A 15,028-nucleotide genomic window follows, 5' to 3' on the forward strand; every position below is an offset into this window, starting at 1 on the left:
ACTCAAAAGATTTTTGTAATTCTTGGGAGTAGTTTCTGGGGTAACAGGTCAAGCCTCCAGGTATTTAGCATTTGACTGGATTTATATCTATCTACATGGGAAAATTCTTGCAAGTTTGTCAGTAGCAAGACCCACAGAGATGGTGTTCAATACAGCGATGCTGCTCCTCAAATGGTTAAATGACAAATACAACAGCATTAGAACAGAACTGTTCAGGATCCTAAAATGTTGCTTCTTGTTTGTATCTCTCAGGTAATCTGTGTTATTTATGATGATGAATGTTGTTTTATTACTAACTTGTTTATATTTGTTATTTTAATTGTTTGGTTCTTAAGTGAGGCGTTTTAGTGTGACTAATGTCCTGTTCATTAAATTTACAGTTTAGAATCCTGTGTGTGTTTTTTTTGTGTGTGTGTTTGTGTGTATTATTTCTGGAGGTCTCCGTTGGCCACAAGGGGGCACAATTACTCCAGAAATGTCAAGGTTTTACCCATCTAAAGGCCATGATTCACACCTGCTTAGTCTATTTTATAGTTTCAGGGTTCACGTTATTATTATAAGTGCTGTTATTACCCATTCAAGTTGTTGTTATTTTTTCTCATTAACGAAAAAACTATAAGAATAACAGGAAAAATAGAGGTAGAAGTTAAACGTTACTGATGCAGTGTCCTGCTTATGTTAGACCTCGGCAGCAGTAGGGGGCGGTAATGAGCCCTCGAGACAATGAAGAACAACCCCGTGATCAATATTTACGGAAGTGTTGCCTCAATGAAGTCGCCGTATCGAGTCATTTATGTAGCATGTTATGTTGGTGTTAAAGCACGTTAACTCATCGACCTACGCTCGTTATCACTTACTGTCAAGTTAACACGCGGGACTAAGCCTGAAAGGAACGTCTGGTAGTCTGTTGGCCAAACAAAAAGGGACGTTTGAGACGTCGCTCACTTAGCTAACCAACGTTAGCCTTTAGTCAGTGACATTGCAGAGCTAACAACGTTCACACAAATTTTGAATTCTCTTCTTGTGGACATGGTCGTGCGGTTGTCAGCTTGGGTGTGTGCCATATGAAGTCTCTGTGGGTGGTGTATCCGGCATTTAAATTCTATGGCTGCAATTTCTGGAAGCATTGACAAAAGCTAATCGTTAGCCAGCAAACCAGACGTTAGCACTATGGGAGCCGAGCAGAGTGGAGATGCGGATCACAAACACTCCGATTACACCTCATCGGGTGAGTAAGACTGCGTACCGTTGTGGATTTATGAGTTTGTATTTGTTTGAAGCAGTTTTCACTATCGTAAACAAAACCAACATTAGATTTTTTGTGTTTCAGTAGGCATCTGCTTGTAAAGTATGATCATTTTCAAATACAGTGTTGAAGGAAGTACTCGCATCCTTCAATTAAAGTACCAGTACCAAGACCACAATGTACAAATGTTGAAGTACAAGTCCTACAGTCAAGTTTAATAAGAGCAGAGGTGTTATCAGCAAAATATATTTAATGCTAGGAGTATTACTATTAGTTATGCATTAACATCATAAACATAAAGTTGTAGATGACGTCATTTTATATAATTCTGTTTTATCAAATATCTTAATCTGTTAAAAAATCTCATAAATATGAAGTATATATTAAGTAACGTACAGCGGGTACTTGAAGTGTCCAATGGCATGTGTTTAATTGGAGAAGGTACAGTTGGATTTAGTTTAACATGTTCACTGAAAGTGATCTTGAAACATCTATAAAAGCGAATATCTGAGTTCACAGACTCTGGGATTTGATGTCTTCGTGGTGTGAACTAACGACTGTCTGTTGATTTTATGGTAATTGTTTATGCTTTGCAGTGGTGCCTTCTCCAGCGAAGCAGAAGGCAAAGATGGATGATATCGTGGTTGTGGCCCAGGGGACCCAGTCAATGCGAAATATCCACAATGACCCAGATGTCATAAAGCTTCAAGAAATACCCACCTTTCAGCCGCTTTTGAAAGGTAATTCTTATGTGTCTCGGCTGTTGAAATGGATTTTGTGAGTCTCTGGATATGTGCGACTATTAATAATATTAATGATGATGATGGTAATGATAATGAACAGTGTAGATTGCACACATCTAAAAAAAACAACTATCACAGGTGTAAGATTAAAAAACATATAAAATGATAAAATGTCCGCACACTGCACTGATAGCTTCCAATAAATGAAAAATCCATCCATCCATTATCTATACACCGCCGAATCCTTTGCAGGGTCACGGGGGGGGCTGGAGCCTATCCCAGCCGTCTCTCGGGCGAAGGCAGGGGACACCCTGGGCAGGTCGCCAGCCTACCGCAGGGCTACATATACAGACAAACAACCACACGCTCATTCACACCTATGGACAATTTAGAGTTATCAATTAACCTCAGCATGTTTTTGGACTGTGGGAGGAAGCCAGAGAACCCGGTGAGAACCCACGCTGCACAGGGAGAACATGCAAACTCCACACAGAAAGACCCCAGGCAGGATCAAACCGGGGATCTTCTAGCTGTGAGGCGATGCTGCTAACCACCGAGCCACCGTGCAGCCCTAAATGAAAAATGATTTCACAATTTTGACCTCTATGATCTCCGCAGTAAGTGTTGACGTCCGACAAAGATTTTTCTGAGATTGAAATGTGGCTCGGTTAAATTATATATATTCAGAGGAATCAGTACAGAGTGCAGATATTTTATCTGACCTTTACCTTTTCAGTTTCCGCATGAAGATAACGAAATCCATTTTCAACCAGTCCGTTTTCAAATTCTGTGCACTCAGGCTGATCGCTGCAACCCATTAGCGCTGTATTAGAAGGTGGATAATGAGCCAAGTTTCCTGTGTAGGCGCACTTCTGAAATAGCAGGAGGGGTACTTCTGTCAGATCCTGTGCAAAGCTAATTACAATAATTACCAAGTGTTACGCTGTTGTCAAGTGTTACTCTGTTCCAACATGTCCGTGTAAGTCATTCGCTCGTCACTCTCCGCAGGAGTGCTGAGTGGCCAGACGTCACCCAGCAGTGTGTGTCTGGAAAGACTGGATGCTGCCCAGGTTCTGCAGCTCTGCATCCGGTACCAGGACCACCTACACCAGTGTGCCGAGGCCGTGGCCTTCGACCAGAACGCCCTGGTCAAGAGGATCCAAGAGGTAAAAACGGCATGCATGAGGCATTTAGCATACAGAGTGTCTTATTTTTCAGCTCCAAAACAACCATGTTAAAAATGTGAGTGTGTTTTTGTTAGCAGCTGGCAGGTACCCAATAGCAGATTAAATACTGCTGAAATTATGTTGATTGATAGAAAATCAGTGTACTACATCTTATTTTTTCAAACAAAAAGTACCATTTATCAAGCAAAAACACCAAACATTTGCTGGTTTCAGTTCTCAGATTTGAGAGGTTGAGAATTTTTTCTCTGTTTTCTATCACTGTACATTTAATATCTCAGTCATTAATAGTCATTAATAAGTCATTAATAGAATGATGAATAATGAAAGTCATATATAGTTGCAGCCATATTCCAAAGACAAAAAACGCTTACAAATGTGCAAGACTTCATAGAGTCCAAGTTATAGTGACTTAATTTTTAACACATGTGAAAATATTTTTCTGGTTCTGCTTATTTAATAAAGACTCTGCCCAAATGTTTCACATTGATGGGGCAGTTGGGATTGTCCCAATTGTTTAATGTTAGAATCTTACTTAAATTGCAAACTTGTGCTTGTCCTGTCCTGCTCTTTTAAATGCTATTCATTAATTAGTGGTGAGGCAGAGTTTTTTAAATCTTCCCTGCTGTTTTTCTCTGTTTTACTTTGAGATGATCATCAAAAGTCAAACACTGTGCCTCTTTCTCTTAACTGCATGTTTCTTTCCAGATGGACTTGTCAGTGGAAACCCTGTTCAGCATAATGCAGGAGCGCCAGAAACGCTACGCCAAGTACGCAGAGCAGATCCAGAAAGTCAACGAGATGTCCATCATCCTGAGACGCATCCAGATGGGCATCGACCAGACGGTGCCGCTGATGGAGCGCCTCAACAACATGCTGCCTGAGAGCGAGCGCCTGGAGCCCTTCAGCATGAGGCCTGACGGGGATTCTGCCACCAAGTAGCCTCCTTTAAGCCAACACAGCTGCTTCGTACCTGAGTCTCCATCCAGTCCTCTGTCCAGGAGGAGGTGCAGGTCTGTCCAGCTGTAGGGATACTTAGTCTTTGTGGGTAGAAAACGTCTTAACCCCTTAATGTTTTGTTTTCGTAGCAGAGCTAAGGTTTAAATGTGTGAGACTGCTCTCGTCAGGTCTCCAGGTCATGATTTTTATTCTTTGATAAAAAGAATAATTATAATTAATTAGAATACTTAATGCAGGAAGTTTTACTGAGCACTCATGCTCTTAATCAGAAACATCGTACTTACTGCATAGCACTGCTCAGCACACACACATTCATACCTGAGTTTAACCACAACCCTCTGCTGTGGGCCACTGAGCAGCTTTGCTGGAGCCAACTCATGAAGTGCTGCGATCAAATGCACCCCGACTGCAGAGGGCCCAGACATTATTACTTATTCTTTCCCTGCTGGGAATCAAACTGGCAATCTTCCCGGGACAGGCCTTCCTTACTAATCTATAGGCAGGGGAAGAACAAGCTATTTTGATTGAGTCGGAGTGAACTCCTCATGCTCAAAACCTTTTCCTGCAGATGTGTTGCAGGTTTTAGAGACTGAAAGGACGGCGAGCGACATAAGAAATATCTCCAAATCCAGCTGCTCTGGACGTTTACATACACCTCCCAAAATATCAAAGCAGCTCAAGAGCTAGCAGTGGACTAGTTTTGGATCTTGCACTTTACAAATATGTGCTTGTGTTTATGTTATTCATCTCGCTCACCGCCTGGAGATCCCTTCCATGAACCGCTCGTATGCAGATTTACAGCTTTTAATTGTTCGAACAATATCAGCGTACCATTATGGAACATTATGATGAAGAGACTCGCAGGGAGGACCGAGGATTATTGCCGCTGGATTACACAAAAAGAATGGATGCACTGCACATCGGAAGTAAAATGAGAAACTTCTTTGTGGACGGAAGACGGCCTCAATATTCTCATGAACTTGTGAACTTCGGTTTTGTGATGAGAGAACTTTAATTTATTTGGATGTTTGCTCCAGCAGTTGTGCCAAACCTATTTGCATGCAAAAGAGCAAAGAAAGCGACACAAAGGACCGAAGAGCGACCCAGATGCTTCAGTTTTTCAGAAGATCGATACAGAAGATGGTTGCAGAGGTTGACAGGAAATGTTCTAGCGAGTTGCTCATTTGTCAGAAATCTCTGAACAAACCAAACTGTCTGATCACAGCTCTGCAGCATTAACTCAGCTTGTCACAGCGATAGCCAACCAACACACATGCCAAAGATGTTCCTCAAAGCTGTTGAATAATAAGTGGCACTTTAGAAAAGGTCACATCTTTGGTCCCTTTGAGGAGAGTGATCAAGTCAATTTCACTGCTTCGTCCGCTGAATATTTGTGTCTGCGTCGTACGCTCAGCTCTTTACTCTTAAAAGGTCAGTTCACTCAAATGATAAAAAGAAATACCTCTCGAGATATCTGTCTGCGCGGATAGTTTTGGTTTTATTTGTTCAGGCCTCGACAAATCTGTCAATCCACCACCATTCATTTTCATTTCTAATGCTCAAAGCGATAAAGAATTACATTAATCAACAGCATCATGTTTGGATAATCCACAAAGCACCCTGTCAACAATAATGTAGACTATTGATGATGGAAAACACTGGTCTGTTTTCAGTGTGGCAATAAAAGCTCAGACAAAAAAACGGGAAAGATTGTCATTATTTGAGCAGTGTGTCACTGTGGGTTTGTGCGTATCCACAAGGTGGCGCCAGAGAAAGCTCAACAAAGGTTTTAAAGTCCCAAAGCAGAGTGTTTCAGAGAGAGTGGAAGAAGTTGAGTATCATGCTGAAGGACACGGGCCGTAGGGCTCGAAGGAATCAAACCTTAAAGATATAAAACCATCCTATCAACAACCAGGCCGACTCGTTTCTGTTTCCATCACTTCTACTAAAGCCTCAGGACGCCTCATCTCATCTGAGCCTGACGTTTTATTTACATCAGCCATCCTCGTCCACCAAAGACATCACAGTGGTTTCCAGACTCAATAGAAAATGTTTTTTGTCCGTGTCAAACCTCTGCATTGCTTTAGAGCTGCAACGATTGAAAGAACATTAATTGAATGGCAAATAGCTGCTGGTTTCAACTTCTTAATGTGCGAGCATTTGCTGTTTGTCATATGTGATGATAAATTATGTTTTAATTTTGGACTGTTGGTCAAGCCGAGTAGATTTAAGGACGCGACTTTGGGCTCTTAAGTTTTTGTACATTTCATATAAGACATTGCTCTAGAACATAATCAGCAGATTTACTAATAGGGAAGGTAATTGCTAGTTGCAGCCCTGTATCGCTTGCTTACAAGCTAGAAAATGTTTCTATGGAAACCAGCAACTGTGAGCTGTTGTGTCGTGAACTGGGAGGAAAAATGCATATTTAACAAGGTTTTAATGTGGTCATTTTGATGTTTAAACGTTATATTCTGGTGTGTTCGGCCCGTCATCAGAGCATCCGAGGGTGCTCCAGGTGAGTCCAGGTGCATCGCTTGCTGATTACAACGCACGTATCAAACAAAGCAGAATTAGGCGTTAAAGGCATTAAAAAGAAAGAGCTTACTGCTAATGGAGAGTGTCTCCTCTCTGGATTCAGCAGTGGATAACGTTTTCTCCCATGAGGCATTGCAGTCTGATTAGAACGGTTGTGTACGTCGTTGAATTTTTCATCAGTATATAAATACGTTGAACTCAATTACACCTTGGATCGTCCTCCGGCTGGCGCGCTTTGAGGTGCAGAATTAGCCGGATTCGTTGACATAAGGGACACAAGCAGAGACAAGTTTTCCGTGAATTTAAAGCAGAGCTCCTTTGATATGTTATTGCCTTTCATGTGTAAATTAAAACTGCTGAAAAATGTCTTAAATGGCCTTGGGGGTATTGTTTGAACACTGGAGCAGAAATTGAAATTGTCATTGCATTCTGTGGCGAGGAGGTGTAAAAGTTCCTCCAAGTCTTTGTAATGAAGAAGAGCTCCTGATGCTCCGAGCGGGATATTAACGCCACGAGATGATACAATACGATCTGCCACCAGGAAATTCATTCTCTGAAATGAAAGAGAAATCCAATTTCCCTTGTATACTTCTCATTTGAATATAAATCAAAGGCTGGTTTGCTCCCTTCTCCCTTCCTGTTTTGCCCACTCAAAATTGGAAACATGAAAGTAAGTCTGGGCTTCTTATCCCTGTCATCTTTCAGGGAGAAACTCGAACCAGCACGGGTCGTTTGGCTGCGATAAAAGTCGGATTTCACATCAACACACACACACACACACCACTGTGAAAATGTGAAAAGCATCTTATGTAATGATAATTATTAGTTACATGATTCAAAGGGTTAAATGGTACCTCTCCATCTGTCAGAGGTCATAAAAGGTGATATAATTCATAGTGTGAATTTTAAGTCGTTTGGATCTTTAGCCCATAAGTGGACTGAAAGAAAAGTATTTTGATCATTGATTGTTGGTCAATCTTCAGGGAAAATGTCAAACATTCGTTAGCTTCAGATTTTCTTGTCTTACGTGATCAGTTAATCTGTAAGATGCTCTTCATAGTAATCAATGATGAATATAAGTTAGAATTTACTCCATTACAGTAATTCCCCACATCGATAGTTGCCGTGTGTTTTTTGTGGGCTTCTTTGCTTTTCCTGCTGAGACTGATACTTGTGCACTAAGTATGAAGCTACAGCCGGCAGCCGCTTAGCTTAGCTTAGTTTAGCTTAGCATAAAAACTGGAAGCAGGGGGAAACAGCTAGCCTATGAGCACCTCTAAGGCTAATTAACACGTCGTATCTCGTTTGTTGAATCTGTACAAAAATACGGTGAAAATGAAAAGTTGCTGTTTCCTGGGGGGGGTCATGTGCGGGCAACTTAGTGCATCCGGCAAGAGATATCAGAAGGAACCTGCTCATTAAGACTGGTTCAGGTCAAGGATTGATGAGGGCTTAATTTGTTTCTGGGCTCATTTATTTTTTGAAATGTTTTAAAATGTTTTTTATCTGCAGTTTTTTTCCATTAATAACCTTTTAAATAATGAATCACTTAGAAACACGACCGTTTTCCTGCATGAAAACAGATTTAAAAATCTAATTGTTCCTCTAACTCGACTGAATTTCATTTTTTAAACCTCACAACGCTCTTTGTGCCAAATCTCTCTTCCCTCCGCACAGGTGAAAGCCATTTGGCACGGGACTGTGGTGTCAGTGTACTCACTGTAGCAGCGAGTCGCTCGAGGAAAGGCGAGAGGCGTCCCTTAGACGATTGTCTGCATCGACTGTATTGACTTTCATCCTGTAAAATTACCCAGCACTGCTTTTTTATTTGACACTCAGTCACCCCCGGTGACAGATACCCCGTGGACCGTCCCTCTTGAGTTGCAGCCAAACATCATTGCTCTTACTGGAGACGAGGCTTCTACCTCGGACCAGATCCATCAGGGGACATCTAATAAAGCACTTTGTTGCTTCATTGCACAGTTGTGCTCTCAAGGACACCGAGACGCCACGGCGGAGTGTCCTTCCTCTGAAATACCACGGCTCCACAGTCACATTGAGGAACATCAACCGCCTGCCTGTCAGGACGTCTGGAAGGAGCTGATCCAATCAGATGCTGTTTGGTCTCGACATCACGCATGTAAAGTGTAGTGACAAATATCCAGGAGGACCAGCTGTGGCTGATTTGCCTGAGGACACTTCAACACCTTGACTAGTGAGTGGTGGAAATTTAGTATTTAGTATAGTCCTCCCTCCCCCTTGACATTGTACAAACAACAGGTAAGGTCAGACATCTGTAGCTCTCCTCTCAGTTGGTGCTCTGACCTTTGACCTCTGCTCCAATGGTTGTAAGAGGACCTTTGACCTTAGATTCTCTGTATACAGTGAAACAGGAAAAGACACAAAGGTCTGACTTGAGATGTATATCTGTATGAATACAGGTGCGTCTAAGCTGGATGTACTCGTACCTTTCAGACTGTGTTCAGCTGTTTACCACACAGGTGTTAATGCAGGTACAGTTAAGTGCTTCCAGAGGCGCTCGGTCACCGAGAAGTAGGGCAAAACTGTGTGGGCAGCAGAGTGGAAAGCTAATAATGAGGCTTTTTACCTGAATATTTTTGTAGTAACGTTTAAAAAAAATCTATATAAGCCACAATAACATGTTTACACCTAAAAAAAAAAAAAAAAAACATAGTCAGGTTGCTGCATCACGTGTCAGGATGTTGCTGCAAACCTAAATGTTCAGCTTTTAATCGAACACATCGGCTCTCTGTTGTGCAGCTCCAGTGCGTCTGGTTGAGCGTCAGAAGCTGCGATGTGTGTGCCCTTGAGCACGGCACTTAGCCCCCAACCGCTCCAGCAAAGCGGCCAACAGCACATAACGATTGTCCGTGTGGGTATTGGCAAATGAATAATGTGTAGCGCGTCCTCCCCCGCAGTTAACCTCCCCAGTCACTGGTGTAAATAAGAACATGTTCTGGGCTTAAACACTTAACAACAGTAATAAAAAGGAGGAATAAACCCAGGATGCGGACATTTTACGCCGGAATTGTCTGAGAACTTGCCTTTGATCACACGTGGAGCGTGGAGACACTCAGATGGTGATTCAGCGCCAGCGGGGCTGCTGCCATGAAATATGAGTGACAGCATCATGTCTCATCCGAGACAGCCTGTAGCCAAACAAACAGCAGCTCGTTACGGCATCGGTGTGGAGGAGAGGTGACATTGGCTCATAATGTGTGGGAGGGACGTGCGTGGAGGGGAGGGGGCGGCGCCGTCCCATAAATTGCTTAACGTTTCTTTACGTCTCAGCGGTCACAATGTCGAATGAAAGGTGCGTGAACTGTGGATGCACCGGCTTCCAGGTCGACCCTCATGAGAAGCTGCAGCCGAGCAGCGTGTTCGGTTAGAGGTGTGATCCAGTCAGAAGCTGCACTTCAACGCATTTCCAGACTGTTCACCCTTCATCTGTCCAAATTTACTGACGGTAAATGATCAAGCTTTAACCATACCTGACCGCACATCATTACTTATTTTCATGAATTACTCAGTCCCTAGAAATAAATAAAATAAATAAACAAACTTCGTGTGCTGACAACAGTTTGACAAAGTGTTCCTGAGTCCATGTGTTGGAGCTATTTATTTATTGATATTTAGTGTTGTTTAGTTTAGTATTTAGTTTTGTTAGTATTTAGATTTGATTATTCTGAATCAATTTATTTGATTTCATTATGATTAGATTTTTGTTAGTATTCTGTTCATTTGTTTAGTATAGGTGTTTTCTTGTTTGTCATTTGTGGTTTTCTTTCATTTGGGCTTGTTAGGGGTGCACCTGATGACATAAGTAGGGCTACGGTAAGGGACCAGCATGCACCTGGGTGGGGAAATGGTTTTTTACCGGAGCGGGAGAAGCACTGTGGAATGTCTTTGTTCTTTGTTTGCTCGCTGTTTGGTTAAATAAACCACGTTTTTTGTTGAAATTGAACATTTGTTTGAACATTACGTTTTTCCCACCCGCGTACACCACAAACCCATGGTGCAGCAGTGGCCCTTTGATTTTTTATGATTTTTGAAGTTTAGTTTGAAATTTTTTGTTGCTTGGACAAACGGCTACTACACATGTATTAATCTCCTTTATCCGATCATGTGTTCACAAAGTGTTGAACCTCGCTCCATCCTCGCTGTGAACCACTGAGCCTTCCAATCATGATGCTATCACCTGTTACCAATCAACCTGTTTACCTGTGGAACGATCCAAACAGGTGTTTTTGGAGCTTTCCCAGTCTTTAGTTGCTCCTGTCCCAACGTGTTTGACACGTGTCGCTGCATCAGATTCAGATATTTAAATATTATTTTTATAGCATTTTAACTGGTTAAGGTTTGTTTAGGCTAAATCAAAGATCGTGGTTGTGGTTAATAAAAAGGTGAATGTTACATTTCACAGCTTAATTCTTTTAGATTCTGTGCTGATATATCCGGACACTTTGTTCATATTTTTCCAGACTTCACTGAAGGAAACTTTTTTATTTTTAAAGGTGGCGTGATTGCATACAAAACGAATGGAAGGAGTGAGAGCGATTAGGTGCGACTTTGCCCAGGGTGGCGAGAACTGAAGCGTAGACACATCCATGCGAGATGAAAATGTTCCAACTGAAGCCAAATGTTGGCACCGATCCCTCGGCGTTATGAGAGACTGGGAGGAAAAGGCAGAAAGAACTGGAGGTCCCGGTCAGTTCAGAGACCAGATACAGGCCGAGCTGTATAATCCCACACTGGCTGTTCGTGGGGAATAAACACTGCCTGCACAGGCGGTCCAGTCGTCCAATTTGTGCGAACAATGCAAGGCGAAGGTCTGATTTGTTTTCATCTGAACACACCTCGAGGCCAAAAGTGTTCATAGCTGTTCCAACCGCCGCGCCAAATATAGAGTCACAAAGAGGGACCAGGCAGAATGAATCACACGGAAGGGCGAAAGCGATGCCTCTCACCTCCACACACCTGCTCAGTCACTGCATAAAGTGTAGACGAGTGTTTAGTAAAAGACGCACACGCACTCCCTGCCATCTTTCCGCTGCTTTCAGATGTCTCACTCGGTTCGGGCCACGCTGAGGCCTTTACACTGCGGACACGTGGTTAAAGCGACGTCATCCATAATTCATAGAAGAGCGAGTGGAGGAAACCCGGTGAGACGGGCGCCGCGTCCGTCGCTGCTCTGCTCTGAGCGAGTCAAACAGGCCGCTGGGACTCCTGCTCCCTCTCAGCTCGGTGTTACGAATCATCGTTTCCCCAAACTCTGATGTTTCGACGTCTGCGTTCAACTGTCGGATTACAAATGTGGCTTTCTGTTTACATCGTGCTTCTTCTCTGTTTCTCATCTTATTGGGTGCTTTAAATGTGGACAATATGCATGAAATATTCATTACTGTCAGTGCTGTACACAAGTAGAAAACCCAATTATCTTTTTGTGAATAAAGACCAAGTATTACAATAGGCCTTAATGTTTTACAGTGCGTTTACTCAGAAACACTCATCTGTCCTTCATGTATCACAATGGTGATGCATCTCAGACAATGGCAGTGAGCCCCACACTGTTCATTATGACTTCATTTAAGAGGGAACACATGTACTGCTTCACTTGGAACAATAGCAAGTAGGAGGAATTCATTATTCGCTGTTATTCACATGCAAATGAAAACTTATCCTCCGCAGCGACGCCCTCCTCTTCTGTCTCCACTTAGCCGGGCGCTTCAGCCTGGTGCATGTATGCGTGCTTGAGTCAAGAAAAGAGGAAAAAGCATCATCACATCCTATATCAATTATGTTGAGTGGTCTCTTCACATTGATTATCAGATAAGAGGTTGAGCCAAATGCTTTGTTCCAGAGGCGCGCTGTGGGCAGATGGGTTGGTGTGTGTCAGTGAAAAGGCTCTGGAGGACCCTCGAGCGTGGAACGTCCTCTGTTCGCCTGTTTCCTAAATGTGGACAAATGCTCAAACCGTTTAACAAATCCTTACCAGCGTCTGCCTAACGCCACATAATCTGCAGCCTCACGTTTCCTGTCGCGGCTCCCTGCAGCTGTTTGCATCACCGGACAGTAATGTGACCAGAGAGAGTTTGTCCGTCAAGGATGCTTTCAAGGGCCGTATTTCCACATTGCAGCCTATTTACCACAAATTGTATACTTGAAGGGTGAGTCTAGTGGTATTCTATCTCTAACAAATCTCAGAAAAAGACCAAACCCAACCATGAATTGATCCTGTCGCCAAGCATCATCGGTGTATCCAGCCCTTTGTGACTTACTCCTCTGTGCCGTGGAGCTCCATTGTTGTTGCTACGAACGCATCAGTGTGGCACGCTGTCGCACTGGATTTCATGCTCCTGCATCAACGTGAGCATTCACTTTATTTTGAATCAACCTGACATGAACTGCTGCTGGAAATGCTCCACAGAAAGTAGTCCTCAGCGAATGCACTATTTATTCCTGTTTGAGAAGCCTTTGCTGAAAACTACAGGGCCCAGCTGTTACAGTAAATTATTCAGCCTTTTTCAAAAAACGAAACTATGTAATTGTGACCCATTTTTAAGGATTTGGGTCTTCAGTTGGAATGATTTGGCAGGGTAGAGAAGTCAGAAAGTATTGAGAGACACACTAATGCATTGATGTGTTTGTCTTTTATTTTGAAAATCAGAAAAATATAGAATATTACCAGCTTTACCCTTTAAATTAGTTTAATAAGGGTTCATTATTGCTTTTTTCCTTAAAGTTTAGAGTTTTCAGGTGTTTATTTTGATTCCAGAAAACATGAAAATGTGATTTTATTCATATTATTATTGTACTTTTCTCTTATCAAGAGTATTTTTTGAGTCTCAGTTCGCTGCAACCTGCACTAATCAGGAAACATAATTTTCTGTTGTGGGGAAATCCACATGTAAATGAGCTTCTATCTGAATAACTTGCTAAAAAGCCTTATGTAGAGCCTTATGTAACAATGACGAAATGATAAAACACACTGGGTGGTACAGTAATGATGTTTAAACCTGGTTTGAACCACAGAGAAATTAATTGTACTGTACTGCAACACAACAGTAGAAGCAAGCCTGCTTTAGAAAGTGGCGTCAAAAGTATGTGATTCGTAGCAAAAAGGCTAAAACACGAAGCTGGAAGTGGAACCATGAACAATGCACAATAACGAACAGAAGCAAAGTGCTGCATGCTTTGCCAGTGAAGGACACTGTGAGCCTAAATTCAGCAGCAGCCAGGTTGAGTTTGTCATCTTTTCGCTTCGTGAGGGAAGCCTCGAATAAATGAGTCACTCCACACAGAGAGAGCTGGCATCAGGGTGAGGAAACATGATATTTTTCTATTTGATTAAAGTTATTACACCGGAGTCAAGTACGACTGGAGTGTCAGATGCTGCACAGGCATCATGGATTATCCTTAAAGCGAGAGTGCAGCATTGCCTACCGTTCATTGACTGGTCCCAGTCAGTTACAGATGGACGGACACGGCGGGGGCAAATTTCATCAAAGTCACATGACCAGCCCAAGTAGCTGGAGTCTCTGGGTTGATCGTCTTGATGGTTCAATCACATTGCTGTACAGTAGTCAGAGCTGAAGCTAGAAATGGTTCAGATTCGGTTTTGACGTGGGTTGTGAGCCCCTGACGTTATGTTTGCTGGCCATTTGCTTGTCCCTGTGGGCTTTTCTGCGTGCAGCATGTAAACTGTTGGGACAGCGTGCTAACCACTAGGCTGCTGTTCCAGTAGTATAATAATATGAGACTTCATTGGTATCTACTTGCCTTGAAGTCAAAGTGAAGGGTGAACCCGAACCCTCTAGCTGGGTCTTGAACCCTTCGGTTACACACAAGCTGCAGGACTTCTCCACCTGTTCTGGCCTTCATTTCTTTTTTTCAAGTCATTTTTAATTGTAGTGTAGAAACGCCATGCTTCAACGCAAGGAGCTTAACAAGCAGCAGCGAGGTTTGTGGACTCTTGCCCTCAGTTTTGCCTCACAGGCTACATACAGGCTGCCTTACGTTGACAGTGAAGGTTTGTGGGGCTTTATTCAGCCGGGCTGAAAAGAGTTACCTCAATCTGAAAAACCGGAACAGTTTTATTTGTTGTTAGTATCCTCCTAAAACACGCTTGAATTGAATGTGACCCAGGGGTAAAACAGTAAAGCACCGCTCTCTGTAGCAAAGAAGCAAATACAACATTATCTGTCAGATGAGACACGCAAAGCCTCTATAAAGGGAACAGTGATATAATGGTTTTAAGATGGGTTACAATACGGAGGTTTGCATAACATTTTATTTTTTTTGTTGTTCTGCTACCACTATTATGGAAAGCACAACAA

At 42.6% G+C, this 15,028-nt stretch overlaps 1 protein-coding gene across 1 annotated transcript; it reads left to right on the plus strand.

The window, feature by feature from the left end:
- The first annotated feature begins 754 nt into the window (after positions 1–754).
- On the plus strand, positions 755–6,978 carry borcs5 (BLOC-1 related complex subunit 5). Its single transcript, XM_041939134.1, has 4 exons — positions 755–1,228; positions 1,843–1,986; positions 2,998–3,155; positions 3,882–6,978. The coding sequence occupies exons 1-4, from the start codon at positions 1,171–1,173 to the stop codon at positions 4,113–4,115; spliced, it is 594 nt and encodes a 197-aa protein (XP_041795068.1). The 5' UTR covers positions 755–1,170; the 3' UTR covers positions 4,116–6,978.
- The last annotated feature ends 8,050 nt before the right edge of the window (positions 6,979–15,028 follow it).

The sequence above is a fragment of the Chelmon rostratus genome, chromosome 6 (assembly GCF_017976325.1).
Source record: "Chelmon rostratus isolate fCheRos1 chromosome 6, fCheRos1.pri, whole genome shotgun sequence".
NCBI lineage: Eukaryota > Metazoa > Chordata > Actinopteri > Chaetodontiformes > Chaetodontidae > Chelmon > Chelmon rostratus.

Bases quoted from the DNA above. Each gene is read 5' to 3' on its own strand.
- borcs5 (XM_041939134.1), top strand. From the start codon at position 1,171: ATGGGAGCCGAGCAGAGTGGAGATGCGGATCACAAACACTCCGATTAC. The intron at 1,229-1,842 runs GTGAGTAAGACT...TATGCTTTGCAG, and splicing joins CTCCGATTACACCTCATCGG to TGGTGCCTTCTCCAGCGAAG. The intron at 3,156-3,881 runs GTAAAAACGGCA...GTTTCTTTCCAG, and splicing joins TGGTCAAGAGGATCCAAGAG to ATGGACTTGTCAGTGGAAAC.